The following is a 24,868-nucleotide window of genomic DNA, read 5'->3' on the forward strand; positions in this document are numbered from 1 at the left end:
CCCTGTGAACACCAAGGTCAGAGAAGGTGTAGGGGGAGGAGGTGCTCTAGATGCTGTAGCTGAGGTTGCCTCGCAGCCCATGGAGGGCCCTGTGCTGGAGCAAGGGGACATTTCCTGAAGGAGCTGTGGCCATGGAGAGCCCATGCTGGAGCAGGTTGATCTTGAAGGACCGCAGCCCATGGGAAGAACCCACACTGGAACAGGGGAAAAGAGTGAGGAGCATGGAGCAGGAGAGGCAAACTGCTGTGGAGTGACCACAGCCCCCCATTCCCCTTATCCCCCCCGCTCAGGGAGGGGAGAGGTAGAGGAGTTGGAAATGAAGGAATGAAGCTGAGCCTGGGAAAATGGGGAGTAGGGGAGGTGTTGTTTTAATTTGTTTCTCACTATCCAAATTTATTTTAATTAGCAGTAAACTAAATTATTTTTCCCCAAGTTGAGGCTGTTTTCCCTGTGACAATAATCAGTTACTTCCCTGTCCTTATCTTGACCCATGAGCTTTTTCACCTTATTTTCTCTTCATGCCCTGTTGAGGAGGAGGAATGAGAGAGGACCTGGGTGGATGCCTTGCAGCCTGCTAAGGCTGATCCACCACACTTGTTTTCTTTTAATCTAGAGATGGAAGAACTGAGATGCTGGGTTCCAAGCAGCAAATGCCAGTCCTCAAGCAGGGTGGCCACGCAGTGATACTTGCCATTACAATCTCTTGGGACCTGTGTGGACCAGCACTCTGACCTTGCCTCAGACAATCTTTGGAGTTGTCTCACATGCTCTCCTTTTCCATTTAAATATTAACAGCTTTTGTTGAGTTTTCAATGTTTTTAATCCTTTTTTTGCTTTTCTGGACTCCCAGGGGAGTCCAGGCCAGTCAGAAGGGTCTCCATCAGCCCCTCGATTGTTTCCCACCATGCTCTTACCCTCCCACATCTGCAGTGATAAAAAGGAAGGCTCTGCAACACATACTTAAAAGGCAAGTTTAGCTCAGATACCACTCAGATGCAAGAAAGGGACATGTTACATCAGTGACATCAACAGAACTTCACAGCTGGAAGAGAGACAGGATGGGAAAATAGCAGCTATTGCAACCACTTTTGTTCTCTACCTTCCCTGATCAAAACAGCAGGTGTTGTCTTCTTGTAGAACCAGGAAGCTATAAAAAGTTGGGTAATAAATCAAACATAGAGTCATGAAAGTTAGGGAAGTAATGCTATAAGGGAATGTGTTTGGTATTGACTTACCAAAGGATCAGATTGGACTGCTGAGCTACACCCTTTAGCGTCTCTGCTTATAAATTCTGGTGCCCTCCTGTATCAGGAGCTCCAGGGAGATGGCTGCTGCCATGATCTTGTCTTGGATGGTAATGATAAGTCTTCAAATTCAGGTGGATGCAGGTAAAGAGTCTCACTTCTGATCACCTTCATGACTATATTTCACATCAGGCTAATGTTGAGATTTAAGGGTAGAAGAGGATTCAGCAGCATGGCTTAGCTCTTTCAAAAACCATGAGCAGGTCAAACCTGTGAGCTGAGCAAATAAATTGTTATACTCATTAATTCAAAAGCTTTTACTGAAACTGCTTAGTGAATTTAAATTGTTGTTCTCACCATTTTTGTAAAGAGACTAGTAAAGGAAATTCATTTGAATATACTGTAAAGCCAATGATATAATTTTCTGAATCTTTGTATTGGGATAATGAATTTAAAGACTAATACGTATTTTCTGGATTAAATGCATGTTTATTTTAAAGAGCTTGAGGTGCTCTTTGAACCATATATTTTGTATTTGATTAAGTATATTTTCACAACTAACACATTGGTGTTTAATAACAGAGTGCCCTAGATAAAACAAGTACGGCACTTGTCCCTGTTCCTCTTAATATTGTAATTATTAGAATATAATAAGAATTACTGTCATTTTATATTATTCTAGTTTTCCATAGTCTAATTCCTGTTACGAGTGTAATTTGATTTGGTTGCATCTGCCCAGCTACTTTCGTCCCTTTTGGGACCAGTACAAATATCGGGAGGGTCTGCTGGGAGGGAGGATGCTTCAAACAGGGTAAAATGGTCTTCCTGTGTTCAAAACACACTTTCCCCTTTTTCAGGTGAGGCTTCCCTGGCTGAGCAGAGTGCCAGCATGGTGTTGTGAGAAACAAGGCATTTATTTTCAAGCAGCTGCTGTCGCATTCTTTGTGCAGGAGGGTGGAACGGAAAAAGATCAAAAGTGTTTGCCAAAGCTGCTGTCTTTCCATCCCTTCCTCTTTCAGACTTACAGTTCTGAAATGAACTTGGCTTTGACTAATGAACCAAAAGCAAAAACCTACTTTGCCTTTCTGTTCTCCCACACACATCCACATACACAGTGGAAAGAAATAAGCATTCAGGGCTGTTCCTGGGGTCAGGTTTTTAATGCTCTTATTATTTACTCCCTCCATAAATATTTGAAGTGCAATTAGTGATATCAAAAACTAAGATGGAATGTTGATATTGACCTGGAAAATACTGAGTTACTGTTTAATCCTTTCATTACCATCTAATGTAGATTTAAAGCCTTGCATGCATGAGGAGCTGTGTGGTGGGACGTGTTGAAAAGTTCCCTACTCACTGAATAAATGTCACATCTCCCTGTTAGGATCTTCTACATCCAGAAATCACTTTAAATACAGAATCTGTGTGTTTTAAGGGCCAATGTTACAGGCCTTGTCGTACATGATATTAGTCAGTGAAGGCATGTTCCCACCTCTCAGGCTGCCCATGGAGCAGGATTTCCATGTCCAACAGTAGTTGGACCTGATCCACTCAGCTGTAAATCAGCAGCCATCCCTTTATCAGTGTCACCAGGGGATCCTGTGCATGCAAACTTTCCATCCACTTAATTCATGTAATGTTCTTCCAACTGGTTGTTTTTTTTTTTTGGTCGCTCATGGTTGCAACGTCTGCAGTTTGGACATCAGCACCTTCTAGAACAGAAACGCTCCTAAGAACAGGTAGCTTAAAAGTTATATTAAAATGTACATTGTTTATAGAGTTGGCATTGCGAAATATTCTCTCCAAGTTGATGTTTGCATCTGAAAACGTTTCTAGTACAGTTGTAGACAATGAGGCCAACCTACCCTTATAGTCAGGGGTTCAGTGTCCTTCAGACTGGCCTCCTAGATGCTGAAATGTACCCATACACAATCTATATGGTAGCATGTGCATGCACTTAAAATGCAACATGTAACTGAATATATGTCACTCCTCTCCAAGAAAAAAATGCAAGTCATTGGTGCAAGGAAGAGCTTAAATAAGTAAGTGCTTGTATTAAAACCTTAAGATAATAATGCTGTGTGAAAAATAAGGACTGTATAAATGCAGCAGTTTCTGAGTATCTGAAAGCCCAGAGGAAAGTTATCCACAGTTTGAACAGACAAATTTTAACTGAATACAAGTTTGTAGACTGTTTTCCATTGACCTATACAGAGACAGAGCAGGACCTCACTGGCCCTGTGAAATGCCCTTATTCGATTATAAGATTGGTGCTGTCACCTGATCCGGTGGCCTAATTTTTCTAGGCTCATCCATGCTCGCTCTCCTCTTACAAGACCCATCAGCTCATCTTTTCCAAAACCGCAGTTCTTACAAAATAATATAGTGACACTGTGATTAAGGCAATATGGAAACCACTTTTGTTTCAGTAACTGCAATTATTAAAATAAGTCAAACACTGGAACAACTTTGTTTATATTTTGAAACTAGTTTTTAAACAGTGAAACACACCTATTTTAAATCCTTTTAAACATTTCTCTGAGAGGACGTTTGGAGAGTTGTCAGGCCTGATGCAGAAGGGTAATGGTGGTCTATACACTGTCCTTCGCCCAGGGTTTGAGTAACCCCATAAAGCCCTATCTCAGAAAACAACTCTAGGTTAGATGAAACACTAGGAAGATCACCCTTCTGGGCCTGCAAGAGCCCTGTCCCACAGGACACCTCTGATCTGCTGGTGCCACCTGGAGGGCTCTCCATCGAGTGTCCTGCACAGGAGCCTTAGCAGGGAAAACTCTGACCCAGAGTTTATGCTACCAGCTGGGCTTAGCAGCAAGGTATGATGAAATCTCAGAGGGAGCAAGAGTAGCTTAAATGTGGTGGGAATGTGAGCAAAACTTGTCACAGGTAGATTTTGTCTGCAGCTGTGCAAAATGAAGAACGATAGTTGGATTTGCAGCCTCCCTTCCTTATCAGCCTTTCTCTGACCAGCTCCCCAGATAGTTTTCTGTCATATTCATTGCTGTTAAGAATTTTAGGGTAGATTTGTTGTTCTTGGTATAGAGAAAGGGAGGAGGAGACAGTTGTTCACAGCCTATTCTCATGCAAGAAGCAGAGCCATGAACTTCTGATCAGATCAGGTGAAATCAGCAGTTACCTTGTTCAAAGCAAACAGAGAAAGAGACTTCTCACTTTGAGGGCACATGGCACCGTCCGGGCCAGTTGCAGGTTTTGGTGGGTTCACAAAGAGATTTGTTGTTTAATGCAGGAAAAAACTGCTGAGGTTTACTGAAATAGAAAGAATTGTTGGATCTAAAGTTTATCAGCCACGAATTACTAGAGGCTGGAACAGTGTCTGGGGAAGTTTCAAATGATATTTGCCTTGTTGACCTCCCCATATGGTATCATGCATATTTTTTTCTTCTCTAGAAGAAACAACAAGTACAGCTCCCCCAACAACAACTGAGACCACTACTAGTAAGTAAAATCTATCGGATTTTCACTTTATATGGTAGTGATAGCTTTATATATTTAACTCATATTTATTCTTGGGAAGAAAGGTGATGATCAAAAACGTCACGTTTCCTTTATGCTGGGGATGGGGTTGTGTGTGAGAACAAAGTTATTTGGGAGCCAGGATTTCAGAGATTGCTCGGCCTCCAGCAGCCAGCATCCGTGGTAGGAGGAAAGCGATCTTCTGTCGCTTGTGCCCTTCACTGGGGACTTGACTTGACTCACCAGGGAAAAGGTAAAGGACACCGATGGCCCCCAAGGGATTTGTCATAACTCACTTGCTCTCTGTGTGTTTTTTTCTGCTTGTTCTCCTCCACAGTTGGAATCATAGCTGATGGTGAGTCTGCCTGCCAGGTCCATCGTTGTGGCCCTGGGCACAGGGACGTGCACGTGCACTGCTGCCCCGGCCTCTGCGTCCCCCAGCATGGGAGCCCGAGAAGGTGGTGCTGGCCCTGGGCTGTGCTGCAGGTGGATGGCGCTGGGTGTCAGGGGCAGCCGTGCCAGGGGAGGACGTGGGAGCCTGCGCTCTCCCATCCACTGTTGTTGCCTGCAACCAGAACACCGCTGGCCTGACCGGGGGGTTTGTGTCTCTCCAAGAGCTGTTGCTGCAGCTGACCGGTGGGCCGAACAGATGTGCAGGCAACGTGGAAGTCTTCTACTTTGGAGGCTGGGCAAAAGTGTGTGGGTACCTGTGGGACCTGCAAGACGCCCAGGTTGCGTGCAGGCAGCTTGGCTGCGGCTCGCCTCTTGGTGTGATGCAGCATTTCCCATCGAGCGGCTGGTACCCGTACATGATGACGGAGGTGGATTGCACGGGCTCTGAAGACTATTTGTGGGAGTGCCCTTTCAAGGAAGAGTACTCTGGCTGTTATTCCGGGGACGCTTCTGTCATATGCTCAGGTGGGTTTTTGCATTTTGATGGTGTGTTCCTGAAGACACCCCGTCGGGAGTTTGTGTGAGTCTGGGCGAAGCTGGCCAGCCCTTGCTGCGTGCTCTGCAGGGCAGCAGCGGGTCATGGGTCCGTGTCCCTGACGCAGGGTCCTGTGTTTCTGAGGGGGCACCGTGGCTGCTCTTGCAGACTGTGCTCGGGAGACCTGAGGTTTGGGCGATGGCTCGCACGCAGAGCAGGGTGTGAGGAGGGGGTTGGTTTTGAGCCAGACCATCCTCCCCACGGGTCCCTCCATAGCTCTCTGTGAGCTTATAGCATGTGATGCGAGGGGAGCCAAGGGGTCCGTGTGCCTCACGCCCTCTGCTTTTCTTCTTTTCCAGACTCGGGACTAACAGTGCCTCCGCCAACACGTAAGCAGAGATTTCTGTTTCCTTTTCTGTGGTGTGCTCTGCCCCTGGGATGCTCTGTCTCCGTCAGAGCACAAGATCCAATATGGGCAGTGCTTACAGACCCTGGGGAATACTCCTGATGCTCAGGGAGACGAGGGATCACTTGGTTGCAGATGAGTGTCCCTGGGACATGGTTAATACACACTGTCCCTGGGATCTGTCCACGTGGTGTTTTGGGGCTTCCGTATCGCAGTGCCTTATGGGCATCAGGTGATGCAATGTGGTGGGTTCAGCCATTCTGTTTTGAGTGTTTCTCTTCTCTGCTAGCCTCGTCTTTCTTTTCAGTCTCATCCCTGAAATAGTTTTAGCTTTCTTCCCCTCCTGCAAATCTTTGTGATGGGTAATAGCTATTCTTGCCAGAGCTTGAACATGGGAACCTCTTTTGTTGTGCTTCTGGCGGTCTTTGTTTTCTTAAGGTGGGGTTTCACGGTGGGTATTTATTTTCCTCTAGCCACAACAACTACAACAATCCCGACAACAACAGAGAGGACGACTTGTAAGTTGGATTTAGTACTGTCTTTCCCACTATGATAGACCAGGCCTAATCCAGACATGAAACACGGCTTTCTAAGTTTACCACCCTCATGCTGTTGGGATGTCCCTTGTATGATCTTGTTGGGAAGTATTTCCGTGATGGTAGTCAGAGCATAAACCACGTGCTTGATCATGGTTAATCCTATGAGTTAACCGAGAAGTCTTCATAGCATAAAAATTTTGCTGGCTGTCCATGATGAGTAACGGAAAGCATAGAGTGTAATGAAGCCAGTGACACTGGTGCAACGTGTCAGGTGGAGATCACAGACAAAAAGGCTCCTGTGTTTGCTTGCTGCTGGGGCGAAGGGTGTGTGTGAGGGAATAGTTGATTGTGAGCCAGGATTTCAGGGATTGCTCGGCCCCCAGCAGCCAGCATCCGTGGTAGGAGGAAAAGTGATCTTCTGTTGCTTGTGCCCTTCACTGGGGACTCTGACTTGACTCACTGGGGAAAAGGTAAAGGACACCGATGGCCCCCAAGGGATTTGTCCTAACTCGCTTGCTCTCCGTGTGTTTTTTTCTGCTTGTTCTCCTCCACAGTTGGAATCATAGCTGATGGTGAGTCTGCCTGCCAGGTCTGTCGTCGTGGCCCTGGGCACGGGGACATGTATGCGCACTGCTGCCCCGGCCTCTGTGTCCCCCAGCATGGGAGCCCGAGAAAGTGGTGCCGGCCCTGGGCCGTGCTGCGGGTGGATGGCGCTGGGTGTCAGGGGCAGCCGTGCCCAGGAGGACGTGGGAGCCTGCGCTCTCCCGTCCACTGTCGTTGCCTGCAACCAGAACACCGCTGGCCTGACCGGGGGGTTTGTGTCTCTCCAAGAGCTGTTGCTGCAGCTGACCGGTGGGCCGAACAGATGTGCAGGCAACGTGGAAGTCTTCTACTTTGGAGGCTGGGCAAAAGTGTGTGGGTACTTGTGGGACCTGCAAGACGCCCAGGTTGCGTGCAGGCAGCTTGGCTGCGGCTCGCCTCTTGGTGTGATGCAGCATTTCCCATCGAGCGGCTGGTACCCGTACATGATGACGGAGGTGGATTGCACGGGCTCTGAAGACTATTTGTGGGAGTGCCCTTTCAAGGAAGAGTACTCTGGCTGTTATTCCGGGGACGCTTCTGTCATATGCTCAGGTGGGTTTTTGCATTTTGATGGTGTGTTCCTGAAGACACCCTGTCGGGAGTTTGTGTGAGTCTGGGCGAAGCTGGCCAGCCCTTGCTGCATGCTCTGCAGGGCAGCAGCGGGTCATGGGTCCGTGTCCCTGACGCAGGGTCCTGTGTTTCTGAGGGGGCACCGTGGCTGCTCTTGCAGACTGTGCTCGGGAGACCTGAGGTTTGGGCGATGGCTCGCACGCAGAGCAGGGTGTGAGGAGGGGGTTGGTTTTGAGCCAGACCATCCTCCCCACGGGTCCCTCCATAGCTCTCCGTGAGCTTATAGCATGTGATGCGAGGGGAGCCAAGGGGTCCACGTGCCTCACGCCCTCTGCTTTTCTCCTTTTCTAGACTCAGGACTAACAGTGCCTCCGCCAACATGTAAGCAGAGATTTGTGTTTCCTTTTCTGTGGTGTGCTCTGCCCCTGGGATGCTCTGTCTCCATCAGAGCACAAGCCCCAAACATGGGCTGTGCTTGCAGACCCTGGGGAATACTCCTGATGCTCAGGGAGACGAGGGATCACTTGGTTGCAGATGAGTGTCCTTGGGACATGGTTAATACACACTGTCCCTGGGATCTGTCCACGTGGTGTTTTGGGGCTTCTGTATCGCAGTGCCTTATGGGCATCAGGTGATGCAATGTGGTGGGTTCAGCCATTCTGTTTTGAGTGTTTCTCTTCTCTGCTAGCCTCGTCTTTCTTTTCAGTCTCATCCCTGAAATAGTTTTAGCTTTCTTCCCCTCCTGCAAATCTTTGTGATGGGTAATAGCTATTCTTGCCGAAGCTTGCACATGGGAACCTCTTTTGTTGTGCTTCTGGCAGTCTTTGTTTTCTTAAGGTGGGGTTTCACGGTGGGTATTTATTTTCCTCTAGCCACAACAACTACAACAATCCCGACAACAACAGAGAGGACGACTTGTAAGTTGGATTTAGTACTGTCTTTCCCACTATGATAGACCAGGCCTAATCCAGACATGAAACACGGCTTTCTAAGTTTACCACCCTCATGCTGTTGGGATGTCCCTTGTATGATCTTGTTGGGAAGTATTTCCGTGATGGTAGTCAGAGCATAAACCACGTGCTTGATCATGGTTAATCCTATGAGTTAACCGAGAAGTCTTCATAGCATAAAAATTTTGCTGGCTGTCCATGATGAGTAACGGAAAGCATAGAGTGTAATGAAGCCAGTGACACTGGTGCAACGTGTCAGGTGGAGATCACAGACAAAAAGGCTCCTGTGTTTGCTTGCTGCTGGGGCGAAGGGTGTGTGTGAGGGAGTAGTTGATTGTGAGCCAGGATTTCAGGGATTGCTCGGCCCCCAGCAGCCAGCATCCGTGGTAGGAGGAAAAGTGATCTTCTGTTGCTTGTGCCCTTCACTGGGGACTCTGACTTGACTCACTGGGGAAAGGGTAAAGGACACCGATGGCCCCCAAGGGATTTGTCCTAACTCGCTTGCTCTCCGTGTGTTTTTTTCTGCTTGTTCTCCTCCACAGTTGGAATCATAGCTGATGGTGAGTCTGCCTGCCAGGTCTGTCGTCGTGGCCCTGGGCACGGGGACATGTATGCGCACTGCTGCCCCAGCCTCTGTGTCCCCCAGCATGGGAGCCCGAGAAAGTGGTGCCGGCCCTGGGCCGTGCTGCGGGTGGATGGCGCTGGGTGTCAGGGGCAGCCGTGCCCAGGAGGACGTGGGAGCCTGCGCTCTCCCATCCACTGTCGTTGCCTGCAACCAGAACACCGCTGGCCTGACCGGGGGGTTTGTGTCTCTCCAAGAGCTGTTGCTGCAGCTGACCGGTGGGCCGAACAGATGTGCAGGCAACGTGGAAGTCTTCTACTTTGGAGGCTGGGCAAAAGTGTGTGGGTACTTGTGGGACCTGCAAGACGCCCAGGTTGCGTGCAGGCAGCTTGGCTGCGGCTCGCCTCTTGGTGTGATGCAGCATTTCCCATCGAGCGGCTGGTACCCGTACATGATGACGGAGGTGGATTGCACGGGCTCTGAAGACTATTTGTGGGAGTGCCCTTTCAAGGAAGAGTACTCTGGCTGTTATTCCGGGGACGCTTCTGTCATATGCTCAGGTGGGTTTTTGCATTTTGATGGTGTGTTCCTGAAGACACCCTGTCGGGAGTTTGTGTGAGTCTGGGCGAAGCTGGCCAGCCCTTGCTGCGTGCTCTGCAGGGCAGCAGCGGGTCATGGGTCCGTGTCCCTGACGCAGGGTCCTGTGTTTCTGAGGGGGCACCGTGGCTGCTCTTGCAGACTGTGCTCGGGAGACCTGAGGTTTGGGCGATGGCTCGCACGCAGAGCAGGGTGTGAGGAGGGGGTTGGTTTTGAGCCAGACCATCCTCCCCACGGGTCCCTCCATAGCTCTCTGTGAGCTTATAGCATGTGATGCGAGGGGAGCCAAGGGGTCCGTGTGCCTCACGCCCTCTGCTTTTCTCCTTTTCTAGACTCAGGACTAACAGTGCCTCCGCCAACATGTAAGCAGAGATTTGTGTTTCCTTTTCTGTGGTGTGCTCTGCCCCTGGGATGCTCTGTCTCCATCAGAGCACAAGCCCCAAACATGGGCTGTGCTTGCAGACCCTGGGGAATGCTCCTGATGCTCAGGGAGATGCAGGATCACTTGAAACCCTTTGGGATTGTGTAGTTGCTTCTTCTGTGGGAGAGTTTTGGTGCTGGCCTTCATGGTGCTGCACTGTTGATGCCCTTGAGCAAGTGCTGGGATGGTTGGTACTGCTGCTGTCTTGCTCAGTCCTGCCACGTTGCAGTGCCAACTGTCGGTTTTGTGTTTCATTGACCTGGGATTCCCTTTGGAGAGCAGTGGCTCCTGGCAGGTTGTTCCTCATAGGCAAACCACTGTTTGCTCACCTTCTGCTCTCTCCCTGCAGCACCAGATAGCTTCAGCTCAACTTCCCCCGTGTCATTGGTCACAGGTATGTCAGGAGGGTTTGAGAGGTCTGACTAGCTCCTGCCCCTAGTTATGGATCACAGAATCACAGGATGGCTGAGGTTGGAGGGGACTTCTTAAGGACATCTGGTCCAACGCCCGTGCTAAAGCTAGGTCACCTAGAGCTGGCTGCCCAAGACCATGTCCAGAAGGCTCTTAGCTATCTCCAAGAATGGAGAGTCCAACATCTCTGTGGGCAACCTGTGCCCATGCTCAGTTACCCTCACAGTGAAAAAGCGTTTCCTGATATTCAGAGGGAACCTCCTGTGTTTCAGTTTGTGCCCATGGCCACTTGTGCCATCAGTGGCATCAATGGAAAGAGCCTGGCTTTTGGAGAGGGTTGTCTCCCAGCAGGTTATTCCTCTTAGGAAAAATGCTGCTCACTGACATGTTGATTTCTCCCTGCAGGACCAGGTAGCTTCAGCTTGACTCCCCCTGTGTCATTGATCACATTTAGGTCTGGAGGGGTTAAGGGGTCTGGTTGTCTCCTGCCCCAGGTGTTCCTGTGGACGGCCAGGCCCTGCTGAGCGGGTTACTGCCCATGCTGAGAGAACCTGTGCTGTGGGCTGGGGGGAGGCAGGGATAAGGCTTTGGGGTGTAGCCATGTGCCCAGGAGGGAGAGTCTCTGTGGGACTGTGGCACAGCCCTTCTCTGACATCTTCTGGTGACGGGATTTCAAGAACTCTCTGCCCATCCCCAGGCTCTGCTCTTTTCCTCAGGGGCCAGCTCCTGTGGTGGCTTGCTTCAGGGTTTGTCCGGCTCAGTCCAGAGCCCAGGCTACCCCGACTCCTACCCCAACAGCGCCCGCTGCGTGTGGCGCATACAGCTGCGGGAGCTGGATCGCAGAGTCGAGCTCCAGTTTTTGGATGTCGAGTGAGTCCAGCAGGGTGGCAGCTGTGGTGTGGGCAGGGTGCCCAGTGCCAGCTGTGGGCTCACGGGTGGCTTTGTCCCCATCGTGGGGCCTTGGCCACCTCTGCCCAAGCGCTGGGGCCAGGCCAGGAGTCCGGTTGCTTAAGCCCTGCAGCTCCTGCTGCTACTCGTGCTCGGAGGCCGCACGGCCTACGTTGCAGACAGACCCTTCTCTCCTTCCTCAGGCTAGAAGGCAGCAACTGCCGGTATGACGCCATCGAGGTGTATGACGGGGGGTCCCCTGGGAGCCCACTTCTCGGGACTGTTTGCAGGAATGACCGTCAAGTCTTCAAGTCATCTGGGCACCAGCTGACCATCCTGTTTCGCAGTGACATCAGCATCACCCGGAGAGGTTTCGAGGCCTACTACTACTCATTTTCCACCTCCAGCAGCACCACAGGTAAGACCAGAGCCATCCTTTACTCTTTGCCAGGGCAGAAGCACAAACTCTTTCTTAAAGGCCTTCTGATGGCTCCTGACGCCTATGGAAATCCAGACCCTCTGGCACCACTGACAGGCATTTTGGGTCAGGGGCATCTTTTTGGAAAGGACGGCCACCAGACTGCTGCCAAAATGCTGTTTCTTTGCCTAATGGGCAAGGACAGGGATTTCTCCACCTCTGCCAGTGCTGCTGCTGAACCATCATTGATCTTTCCAGCCTTTACTGCAGGCAGACCCTGGGATACTCCCACTGGGCTCTTCGTCTTAGGTAAAATGCTGCTCTCTCACTTGCTGCTCTCTCCTTGCAGTGCCAGGTATCTCCAGCTTGACTCCTCCCGTGACGCCAACCGCAGGTAGGTCTGGAGGGGTTGAGGGGTCTGGTTATCTCATTCCCTTGCTCAGGGTCACAGAATCACAGTATGGCTGAGGTTGGAAGGGACCTCTGGAGGTCATCTAGTCCAACACCCCCTGCTAAACCATTGCTGGGTCATGTTGAACTTGGTGTCCACCAGGACCCCCAGGGTCTTTTCTGGAGAGCTGCTTCCGAGCAAGCAGCCCACAGCACGTACTGGTGCTTGGGGTTGTTCTTACCCAGGAGCAGGACTTGGTGCTTCTCCTGTTAAACTGCATGAAGCTCCTGTTGGCCTGTTTCTCCAGCCTGTTGGGGTCCCTCTGGATGCCAGCAGGACCTTCTGGTGGATCAGCCTCTCAGTTTGGTGTCGTCAACAAACTTGCTGAGGATCCACTCTGTCCCATCATCCCAGTGACTAACAAAGACATTCGAGGCCCTGCTGTTGGGAGCTATTGCACATGCAGAATGCGAGCTGTGCTCAGGACTGGTGGGATGGAGGGGGAAGGCTTTGAGGTGCAGTCACACAGGGACTTGTCACGCATCCAGGTGGTGACTGTGGGTCTTGGGTTGTGGTGTCACAGGAGTTTCAGTGTCCTGGGAGCCCTTCTGGGGAGGGGTGACTTCCAGAGGGTTGTTTCTCTTAGGCAAAATGCTGCGCATTCACCTGCTGCTCTCTCCCTGCAGCACCAGGTGGCTCCAGCTCAACACCCACTGTGTCATCAACCTCAGATAGGTTTGGAGGATTTGAGGAGTCTGACTAGCTCTTTCCCCCAGTTACGGGTCACAGAATCACAGGATGGCTGAGGTTGGAAAGGACTTCTGGAGGTCATCTGGTCCAACCCCCCTGCTAAAGCCAGGTCACCTAGAGCTGGCTGCCCAAGACCATGTCCAGATGGCTCTTGGCTGTCTCCAAGGATGGAGAATCCACCACCTGTGTGCAACCTGTGCCCATGCTCAGTCACCCTCACAGTAAAACAGAGTTTCCTGATGTTCAGGCAGGACATATATGGAGCATCTGAGATGGGGTCCCCAGATGGAAGGGCTTGTGTTTGTGTTGGGGCTGTGTGTGTATGAGTGCAAGCAGAGGAATTGCTTGGTCCTGGTTGTAGCCAATGAGAGGGATATTACTGCTTATAATTTTGGGGCATAACCCTCTTCATTTAATACCAAAAGGACAATACCTCAAAATATCCCAAAATAGCCATGCAGGTTAGTGTAGTCACTTCTTTGCAGTCGAGCAGTAATTTCACAAGTGCTTAGGTAGCATTGTTTTTGACCACTTCTCAAGTATTGTTGTTCTACTAATTCCTATTTCAGCTGTTTTTTCAAGCACATAATTTGAGGATAGTGCATATTTTGAAAGTTTAATTGTTCACATAGTAAATATTAGGTATTAGAGAGAAAGGTTTTTTCATGTTTGCTAGAAGGTGAAAATAAAAACTGAAATCTCTTAGACTTCAGTAAGTCTCTTGTTCATTCTTTAGGTTAAAAGAAGTAAATGTGTAATTTTTTCTAATTTGGAATATAATTCAAAAGGTGGTGTCTATTTGCACATTTCTCTTCTCTTGGAGTAGTTTGAGCATGTACTGAAAAGTATCTGGGAAATCCATGACTTTATTTTACTTCTAAACTTTCTTAGATCTTGATTCTCCTGTTAGTTGATTAGGCTGCATCTGATCTATATATAAATTTCATACAATTTTTTGACTGTCACATAAGGTCTTCATGCTTATGAATTAGATATTTGTCAGCATTCTTGTTCAGAAACAAAATAATTTTGATCTTCCTTCCCTTCCCTTTGGTCATTAGCAATTGTAGTAGAGGTGAACCAGGCTCAGCTGTGACTTTTTCAAAGAACAGCTGACCTCCAGAGGTCCAATGGCAGTAATTGTGCAGTTCTGTAACAAACACTTGTATCCTGCTAGCGCAGACACTGAAGATCAGCATTATAAAAACTATTCGGTGTGCTTAACATCTCCTAATCTGCATTCAGATGATATATGAACCTAATAGAAAGACCATTGAAGCTGGTAGAAGTCACTGCCTCTAAATTTTAGACTTATAATGCTGCATAGACATAATCCAAAAGCAACCTTAAATGGTGTGTATATATATTTTTCTTCTCATACTTTTCTCTGCAGAAGATTATTCTTGTGGTGGCTTGCTCTCCTCTCCATCTGGTACATTTCAGAGTCCATTTTACCCCAGAAATTATCCGAACAATGCCAACTGTGTCTGGGAAATAGAAGTAAAGAGCAACTTTCATGTCACACTCACATTTAGAGATGTTCAGTAAGTAAAAATTTTTTACTTGAGAAGATGAATGTTTAGGTTCAACATCTTGAACTTACTAAGCAGATAGCTGCTTCATTTCAAGCATCTTTTTCAAAGCTTTTAGTACATCTGAGATTAAAAATGTATTCATTTTTGTTTATTTAGTCAATAATGTGGCTGGCATCTAGTAAGACAGAAATTGGAGGTTGTAATTTCCGTTCCAAAGCTTTGATAGTCATACCAGTAAAATGTACTCTTTTGTTCTGAACAGTTCTGAGTTTAAAATTTAAAAAAAAAAAAAAAAAAAAAAAACCAAAAACTAATAAAGTAAAAATTAGTCATTTAACTAGCCATGTTTTCTCCCCAGGATGGAAGGTGGCAGATGCCTGTCTGACTACGTGGAAGTCTATGATGGGCCACTCCATACCTCTCCTCTCCTTGGGAAACTGTGTTCTGGTTCTTTTCACACGTACACATCCTCCTCAAACCTGCTGACTGTCCGATTTTACAGTAACTCTCGATACACATACAGAGGGTTTCAGGCTGAGTATTATTCCACTCCAGCAGATCAGAGTACTAGTAAGTTCACGTTTAAAGCAGAAACCCATTTCTCAATTATTTGCTACTTATTCACTGGTTGTTAATCTTGTACCACTTCAATGAATCACCTATTTCATGTTATTTTAAATTAGATCTGTAGCATTTCAGAGAGATGCAAGCATGTGGGTTGGATTCTGAACTCATTCTGCAATATCAGCTGCTTCTGCAAAAGATATGGTTTATTTAAGTCACCAATTATAGCTTCTCTCGGTCACTTCAATGAGCCTGTAACATATTTTCTTTGCTGTCTGCTAGCACTGCTGTGTTTGCCAGACTACATGCCTGTAGTTGTGAGCAGATACTACCTTCAGTCACAAGGCTATTCTGCTTGGAATCTCACCTTGAACGACCCCTATGGCAAACCCAACATTACCTCACACTATGTTATATTCAACATACCATACACTGGCTGCGGCACAGTGAGAGAGGTATGACTTTAAGTGTTTCAAAAAAACGTGCAAATATTGTGAGTGTGTAAAAATTCAGACTGAAGAATTCATTTTGAAAACCAGCACAAATTGAAAGCTGTACTGGGTTCTGCAGGGACTGGAAGTGTCCTGGTGATTATGAGTTGCCTCTCCTTCTCCCGAGGGATAAGGTGTATTACCACTTGTATTTCCTTCATCTGCTGCCAGAGCGTTCACTTATAGCCTGTTATTGATCTCCTAAGGAATTAAGTGTGGAAGGAAGCAAATGCTTGGCATTTTCAAGGTCCCAAGCTGAGTATTGTGGTGAAAAAGGTCTCACAGCTTTTACTAAATATGACCAATCATGTTTTAAGCCAGATTTCAGCTTGAATACTGTGCTGGACTTGAACCTTTAGACATTTAGTATTGTAGAGGTTGTATTTAATTCAGTTATGTCTGCATTTAATGTGAGTAGTTTTCTGGGCCCGCATTGTAGGCACTGAATATTACATGTAGATTACAGAAGCAAACTCTGGCCAAGGAAGTGTGGCTGTTGTTGCTGGCCCAATACAGCTTCAGGAAGCTGGTGCTGAGAATAGGAATGCACGTGATTTTAAATAAAACTGTCTCCTTTGACAGATAGTATCTTTAAATGCCAATTTAATTCTGAAAGAAACTATGCTGCTGCTGGATTACCAGCAGCTCTGCAATAAATATTAGGAATGTGCTTACTGATTCAAGCCTGTTAATCCTACTTTACACCAGTTGTCTTCATCTGCATATAACAAAAATTCTTCTTCAGCAGTTCTGTGGGGATGAGACAGGGCACAGGCAGCTCTGTGGCACTCACCTCTTCCCAAAATGCCTGCTGCTTGTAGCTGTCGCGTCCAAAAAGCCAGTCTGGAAACTTTGTGATCTCTCAGCTTTTTTTGTTGTTTGTTTTCTTAATGGTAAAAAAAGTGAAATGTTTAAGCTCTATAAAGAAGCTCTACCAATATAAACCTGAACCTGGATGTATCAGAGTGCAAGAAATTGACTAATCTTTAAATCTGATCTAGAATGCCATTATTTTTCATTTTTTATGTTTTGGAGATAGCAAGATGAGGGATCAAATGTAACCAGGTCCTCTCATCTTTCCCTGAGTTGAACTCTTGTCATCCAGGAGAACGTGAATTCAGCTCCTGCCCCAGCTGATGTTTCTCATGCACCATTTATTAGTGCTGTTGGGCCCCTGGCAATTACTGTTTCCACTCTTGTTGGGTTTCTTTTGAAACATAAAGTGAAGAAACTAATTCCATAACGGATCATGTAAGCCTTGATAAACACCTGCAGCTGATCAGATTGGTTGAGTAATTTGATGGATTGAGTAATTTCCTTGAATTGAGTAACTTCATTGACAATCCAAGATTAAAATCCAAGCATGAAAGGCTTTCTCTGGTGAAGGCTCACCTTGTGAGAAGAGGTGGGCTTGACATAACAATTCAGCACTGAAGGAAGCCAGAAGACCAGGGAAAGTTTGCAGCCCAAAACCAACCTTCAAATTAGTTGCCACCTGCAACATTAGGCTCTCAAATCTTTATACAGTACCTGAATCATCAGCTCCCTCCTCTCAAGATGGACATCTTGACTCTGCTAGTGAAAAATACAGCCTGGGTTTTGGGGAACCCAGATGGCCAGTTCCTGCTCCACACCAGACATGAGTTTGTTTCCCTCTTTCTCAGATATGAATTAAGATCAAGAGTCTTTCCTTTCCATAGGGCAGTTGTGAGTGCATCACACAACGTGTGCTGTGTGATAGCCAGCATCAGAGCCCGTGTGCATACCCCTGAAAGGTACTTTGATAAATCTCAGTGAGATGCAATGTATTTCAATTTACCCTTCAGACAAGGTACACACAGTTGAAACTGCCCTGTAATGTTTTCTGTTTCCACTGCAGTCAGTGCTAGCAGGCAAAATACTTGAATTCAAGTACTACTGTTGTACTCTGCTAAGCCTTCTTTTAAGTCCTGTTTTCTATCAATTCCAACTCCCTAAGACGAAGATTAAATTTTGCATAAAAGTTGCATAGCATAATGAAATGTTTCAGATGGAGAAGGTTTTATGCAGCCAAAAATACACAGACAATCATGCACGACTGAAAAAAAATTATTCTTCCAATTGCGTATGGATCCTCATACGTAATGTCTGAATATTTTGTGACTAGTTAGTTAGGGTGCTCCTTCTTGTTGAGAAAATGTGTTATTTGAACTATTTTCAATTATGGCTGATTTCCAATATAGATTATGTAATACAAGATCAGGAAGACAGTGTTTCTAATACATTACAGTCTTGATCCCTGAAGGTGTCTGCATTTGAACTCAAAGTTTTGCTGTCTTGAAGAGCATCATCTGTAAAAAAGAATTTTTCCAAACAATATGTTGTTCATGTATGGGGTTCTCCTGCAAGAACACAGGAACATCACATACCAGGGTTCTGGAAAAGTCCAGGAAGATCTTATTTGTGGTCCAGATCTGCTGCAAGCTCAGCCCTGCACAACAGCTTATGTCTGTGACTTACTGCCTAAGCCAGACACCTCTGTAAAATTCATACAAATCTTTATTATATTATTACTGTGATGGTATAATTACTGCTACAGCCTAACCTAACACTTCACTGTCAGCCAAAAGCAATTCTGGAAAACAGCTTAAAAGTCCCATGTCTAGTTTTGGGGTTTTGGTTGGTTTTTTTTTTTTCTTTGCCAACAAATAAGGTCAAATAAAGTCAGTATCACTTTTTTAGGTAATACATAGCTCTGCTTCATATCAAACAAAGGTACCAGTTTATCTGCCTGAATTTCTGCAAGAAAAGAAAAGTCAATTACAGCCACAACAAGTGACTGCCACCACAAGTGAATATCACCAGGGCAAATAGTCCCTTCCTGTAGGGCTGTATGGCACAAACATCTTGGCAGTTGTAGGATGGCAAAAGGGCTGTCACTTCAAGAATGCCTGTCTGCCACCCTCCTGCTCCAGGCTGCAACACCCCCGACTCCTCCTCAGGACATCCACAGCTCTGCTGGGCCAGCGCCATAGGGGTTGCAGAGGTGACCTAGCACGATTTGCCCCTTCAGGTTACTGTTGCACACAACATCTGGTCACCGCTGGGCTCTGAGAAGAACAAACCACTATATAAACCGATGCAGCATCAGTCTTGACTATCCAACTGCAGTTTTGAGAAGCCAAACCCCATCACAGCCATCAGCCAACTGCAAGTCTCCTCCTCCTGTTTTTCCAAATAACAATAAATGTTGTGGGTGGTACGTACTAGACTGAGATACTGGGAGATCTTCATCCGCTGGGCCATCAGCAGGAAGCTTCTAGAAAGATCTTTGAAGAAGTTGTTGCCTTGAAGAACTGCTGTGCTTCCTCATCCCCTGCCTGTGGCTGCCTGCATGAGCTGGGCTGTTCTCCTGCTGCACCTCTTGTGACCACAGCACAAGATGGGGCACAGCAGAGGCAGAGCATGACACTGTTGGCAACGAAGCACACTTCATCGGAGCCCTCATTACACAGCAGCTTTTCTTTGATGTCTCTGAAAAGTGCATTTTCATCCTTAGCGCTGGATTGTGTGTGATCAAGGTTGGCCCTGGACTGTGGCCAAGGCAGGTGGAGATGGACTTCAACGGCTGCTCTCAGGTCAGTTCCACCTGAGTCAATAGACCTTTGGTACCTTTATTGCAACATACATGACCTTTGGAAGAAGTATATTGTGAGGTTATGGAGGGAGAAAACTAGAAGGATCGAAGCCCTCTAGAACTTAATATGACTATTGCCATGAAAGACAATAAAAAATGTTTCTATAAATACATCAGCAACAGAAGAAGGGCTAAGGAGAATCTCCATCCTTTATTGGCTAACAGGGGAAACCTAGTGACAAATAATGAGAAAAAAGCTAAGGTATTAATGACTTCTTTGCCTCAGTCTTTAATAATAAGACCAGTTGTTCTCAGGGTACCCAGTCCTTTGAGCTGGAAGACTGAGACAGGGAGCAGAATGAAGCCCCCATAACCCAAGGGAAAATGGTTAGTGACCTGCTACACCACTTAGACACACATGAGTCCATGGGGCCAGATGGGATCCACCCAAGGGTCCTGAGGGAGCTGGTGAAGGTGCTCACTGAGACACTTTCCATCATTTATCAGCAGTCCTGGCTAACCAGGGAGGTCCCAGTTGGCTGGAAGTTTGCAAATGTGATGTCCATCTACAGGAAGGGCTGGAAGGAGGATCCAGGGAACTACAGGCCTGTCAGCATGATCTCAATGCTGGGGAAGGCTGTGGAGCAGATCATCTTGAGTGCCATCATACAGCAAGTACAGGACAACCAGGTGGTCAGGCCCAGTCAACATGGGTTTATGAAAGGCAGGTCCTGCCTGACTAACCTGATCTCTTTCTATCCAGCATAGTGGATGAGAGAAGGGCTGTGGATGTTGTTTACCTGGAGTTTAGTAAAGCCTTTGTCACCGTTTCCCACAGCATTCTCGAGAAACTGGCTGCTCATGGCTTGGACGAGTATAGTCTTCACTGGGTAAAAAACTGGCTGGATGGCCAAGCCCAAAGAGTTGTGGTGAATGGAGTGAAATCCAGTTGGCACTGGTCACAAGTGGTGTTCCCTAGGGCTCAGTATTGGGGCCAGTTCTGTTTAATATCTTTATCAGTGATCTGGATGAGGGGATTGACTGCACCCTCAGTAAGTTTGCAGACGACACCAAGTTGGGCGGGAGTGTTGATCTGCTGGAGGGTGGGAAGGCTCTACAGAGGGAGCTGGACAGGCCAGATAAATGGGCTGAGGCCAACTGTACAAGGTTCAACAAGGCTGAGTGCTGGGTCCTGCACTTGGGTCACAACAACCCCATGCAACACTGCAGGCTTGAGGAAGAGTGACTGGAGAGCTGTCAGATGGAAAAGGACCTGGGGGTGTTGGTCGACAGCAGCTGAACATGATCCAGCAGTGTGCCCAGGTGGCCAAGAAGGCCAAGAGCATACTGGTGTGTATCAGCAATAGTGTGGCCAGCAGGACTAGGGAAGTGATTGTCCCCCTGTACTCGGCATGGGTGAGGCCTCACCTCGAATACTAGGTTCAGTTTTGGGTCCCTCATTGCAAGAAAGACACTGAGGTTCTGGAGCGTGTCCAGAGAAGAGCAACGAAGCTGGTGAAGGGTCTGGAGCACAAGTCTTATGAGGAGCGGCTGAGGGAACTGAGGGTGTTTAGTCTGGAGAAAAGGAGGCTCAGGGGAGACCTTATCGCCCTCTACAACTGCCTGAAAGGAGGTTATAGCGAGGTGGGTGTCGGTCTCTTCTCCCAAGTAACAAGCGACGGAACAAGAAGAAGTAACCTCAAGTTGCACCATGGGAGGTTTAGATTGGATATTAGAAAAAATTTCTTCACCAAAAGGGTTGTCAGGCATTCAAACAGGCTGCCCCAGAAAGTGGTGGAATCCCCATCCCTGGAGGTATTTAAAAGGTTTGTGAATGTGGTGCTTATGGACATGGTTTAGTGGTGGCCTTGGCAGTGCTAGGTTATTGGTTGGACTTGATGATCTTAAAGGTCTATTCCAACCTAAACGATTTTATGATTCTATGATTTAAAGGTTTAGGATACTGGAGAAAGCAAGACTAACCTTAGGTGTAATTGGAGCTGTGAACGAGCAAACTGAGCTACTGTTACAGCCTCTTGTTTTGGAACATGTTCAAAATTTCCCAAGGGAAAAAACCTAGATCAGACTTCAATGTCTTTTCACTTATCGCACTGCCACTGTGATAATGTAATTGTGTACAGCTGGAGGAAGATTTTCTGTGTAAGGTTTCTGAAGAAGAAGAGGGCTAAAAGATAACATAGATTGAGGACTGAACTGGATGAAAGTTAAATGACTCACAAGTACTTAATATTTAAGACCAAAGTACGTGGAGTAGCTAAGGAACTGTAATTTCTGTTATGAATCTACAACCTACATAACTGCAGCAAAACTCCAAAAGTCTCCATAATTTTCTGCCCTATTAAATACTGGTGAATGAATAGAAAAAATATGAGCATCCCTATAGCAATATTTACACTGTCATCTTTGCACTAAGGTCTGAAGTTTTCCCCACCATTCCTTGTTTATGTACAGTGAGTCTCTTCCATCTATATACCAAATCTCAAAATTTAGGTCAAATGGTGTAGTCATTGCTTTTAGTAAATACAAATATTGATTAATAATAACTAACATCTACTCTTACATCTTTTTAATCATTCTTTCCTTAAGTGTTGTGATAATTCTCATTTGAAAAGGCTTGTGTTAGTATTTATTTCTCTTTCAAGACTTGTCAGTTCAGTAAAAGCCTATATTATTACTATTCTTAGCTCAGGTTCTTGGTTCAAAACTACACCAGTCTTCCTACACTGTAGGATGGCAGCTACCAAAGGCACAATGGAATAAGTCAATGGCTATTGTCTTTTTATTTTTTTAAGACATGAGTCATACATACTTATGACAAGACAGAGTAGATTCATTGTGTTATTGTATTCACATGAACCAGGGAAAGGCAAACCGAAAGGCAGTTGCTGCACAGTGAAATCCTCAGGAAAAAAATATACGTCATACAGGGGATGAAATGTATGAGATTCTTATAACAGATAACTTGCAAATGCAATGCAGAATCTTTTTAGAGTGTTTTAAACATTTCTGTAGATCCGCACTGTTCTTGGACCATATTTGTTGAGTTTACAATCGATCTAATAAAACTGAATGTCAGTGAAAACCGTAAGAAGATATTTGATATCGGCTCACTTGAAGGTGTCTCCACCACCTTTCAGTCTTTTTTTTCTTTCTTTTTTTAGACAAATAAACCAATACAAAATTCCTCTTATCTAACAAAGATATGTTTGCAAGGTCTGAAGTGACTGGGTTGGCAGCTAAGCCTTGCCTAGACTTTTCTGCAGGCGGTGAACACTTGGGCAGTCAATAATGCCTTCCCATGCATTAAGCTACAGCCAGCTTCTAGGCTTTATGCTAATTCTTGGTTATTTATGTAACAGCAAACACAGGCTGGAGCCCACTGGGCAGACCTTATCACTTGTTCAGACTGCTCAAGATCATTGCTGTGTTTTCTCTTCATACTAAAGAACAAAATCTACTGCTTGGCATCAGTGTGGTCATGCCCCAGTTTTGCCAGGCTCTGTAGAAAGGCATAGCACAGTCTGGTTTGGCCTTTGGGAGTTTTCCAATGTGAAGGTTGAGGTATGCTGCCCACAATATGCACCCGCATGAAGTTTGTGAACGGCATGCATCAGTTGAGCAATAAGCATTTCAGCAAATATCTTTGGAATGGATTTTGAGAGGTGTGTTGGAGGCCTGATCTTGCAGAGGTTAAGGCAAACATTTAACTATGTCTATAATTTCCAAAGATTTTGGGAGACTATTCATAACAGAAAAGTTATGCACATAACTTATTTAAACATTTACAAAGTTTTGTTGCTAATTCAGATATTTAATTTTAATGACCTATCTTGGCTCCCAGTTAAATGTCAATACATTATGCAATATCTAGTACAACAATATATGTGTAAAATTGTGACTTCATCTAGCATGGCAAAATTCACTAACTTCTTCTCCTTGTCTACAAATTGTTATATAATGCCTAGTAACCAGGGTAGGGAGGGAACAGATGAGATGTATTTATATTTGTCGTTGCTCATCCATTTAGTAAACACCACGCTCTTGTTGCTTCAGATTATCACATGTAGGGCACTCCTCATATTATGAAAAGCACACTAGCAGAAATGATCTGCTCAGTTAGGTGGGGAAAAAAAGAAAGCAAAAGGAAATGGAACATAGTGCACTTTTCATTCTATCTTGCTATACTTGTGATTTAGAGAAAATAAAACAGGCAGCCCAGAAAACTAGCTCATGTTGCACTGGGTATTAGACTGGAGATATGAAGAATTTCTTTTAATTGATAATTTTTTCTTTGGTGCAGATTGTAACTACTAAAACTACGCAAGCCTAAGTTAAACTGCTTGATCCTTTCAGATCTTTGATTAGTGCAAGGAGGAAATGCAACAAAAAGTGTTAAGAAGTGTTAAGAAATATGATAGATACAAACAACAATCTAGTCTACTTTAAATGACAAATCAAGGCACACATTTTTTGTATGAAAGGTATAAATGCTTGGGTCCTTGAGCAGAGAAAATCTAAAAGCTGTAATCCTAAGACTTTTCCATTATGGCTCTTTGTTTCTTCTATTGTTTAACCGCTGAAAGAAGATAAAATTCCTGAAAGAGTCTGACCAGCACTGAGCAGAACAATGTAGACATCTGCTCTCCAGGCTACCGGTTCAGGAATCTTTGGGAAGACCTTGCATGAGTGGGGCTGAGTGGGGAAATCATCAAAACCAGCACTAGTTAGCACTGTAGACTTATATCTTTGGGACTCAAGACCTTTAGTTCGGTTGGCTTCTTCAGGATTAAAAGCATTAAATAATTTTAATGTGGTTTTTCTCTCCCTTCGAACCACAGGTGTTTCTCTGCACATACATATACTTGAACCACAAATATGATGAGACATGGGACTGGAGTCCAGTACCACAGTTACGTCACAAAAAGGAATTCTTAGTCTATGAGCTTTTGAATTTCCTTAAACACAATGAATATCAAAAATTTAGGGACACTTGTTTTTATTCGGTAACATTCCAAGTAAATAAAATATATTAATTTTTAAGTAGCTTAGTTCAGCTTTTACTTTGCACTTCTATGTTTAACCGGAAGTAAAATTGCTTTAAGAAAATTTTTTGGATGACACCAAGTTCTGGCAGGTACACAGGATAAACAAAAAGTGCTTGACAAAGATATATTGTGGCCAGAGAATTATTTTTAAAGTTCATGGGGTCATTGAAAAGCTTCAGAAATATGCTATTGTTGTCAAGTTGTGAGAACAAAGGAAAAAATATGGAGGCTAGCTAAAACCAGACATGGAAACACATTCTTGAAAGGAGCTGGAATGGTTAAAAGCATTTAGACAAAATGTTATATACAGGGCAATTTTAGCTTTCTGTAGGAGGACTTTATGGTTTATCAGTTTGTATCAGTTGTAAAGTAGAATAAAAGTTGAGCAACACATTATAAGTGGATTGGTGCTGAGAAGCAATCACGACTTCTATGTCTTATGTTGAA

The 24,868-nt window shown here is 45.8% G+C and overlaps 1 protein-coding gene across 1 annotated transcript; it reads left to right on the forward strand.

The window, feature by feature from the left end:
- The first annotated feature begins 1,309 nt into the window (after positions 1 to 1,309).
- On the forward strand, positions 1,310 to 24,868 carry LOC141926148 (scavenger receptor cysteine-rich domain-containing protein DMBT1-like). The gene is made up of 20 exons (XM_074831464.1): positions 1,310 to 1,388; positions 2,939 to 2,983; positions 4,671 to 4,718; positions 5,074 to 5,091; positions 5,352 to 5,654; positions 6,544 to 6,588; positions 7,164 to 7,181; positions 7,441 to 7,743; positions 8,113 to 8,142; positions 8,634 to 8,678; positions 9,254 to 9,271; positions 9,531 to 9,833; positions 10,203 to 10,232; positions 10,641 to 10,685; positions 11,419 to 11,572; positions 11,794 to 12,008; positions 12,358 to 12,402; positions 14,543 to 14,693; positions 15,043 to 15,254; positions 24,215 to 24,868. Exons 1-20 carry the CDS (start codon positions 1,325 to 1,327, stop codon positions 24,253 to 24,255), a joined length of 2,133 nt encoding a protein of 710 aa, XP_074687565.1. The 5' UTR covers positions 1,310 to 1,324; the 3' UTR covers positions 24,256 to 24,868.

This window comes from Strix aluco, chromosome 7 (assembly GCF_031877795.1).
Source record: "Strix aluco isolate bStrAlu1 chromosome 7, bStrAlu1.hap1, whole genome shotgun sequence".
Lineage (NCBI taxonomy): Eukaryota > Metazoa > Chordata > Aves > Strigiformes > Strigidae > Strix > Strix aluco.

Excerpts from the sequence above, each read along its gene's own strand:
- LOC141926148 (XM_074831464.1), top strand. The coding sequence starts at position 1,325 with ATGGCTGCTGCCATGATCTTGTCTTGGATGGTAATGATAAGTCTTCAA. Across the intron at positions 9,834-10,202 it reads CGCTTCTGTCATATGCTCAG|ACTCAGGACTAACAGTGCCT; the intron begins GTGGGTTTTTGC and ends CTCCTTTTCTAG. Across the intron at positions 10,686-11,418 it reads CCCCGTGTCATTGGTCACAG|GGGCCAGCTCCTGTGGTGGC; the intron begins GTATGTCAGGAG and ends TCTTTTCCTCAG.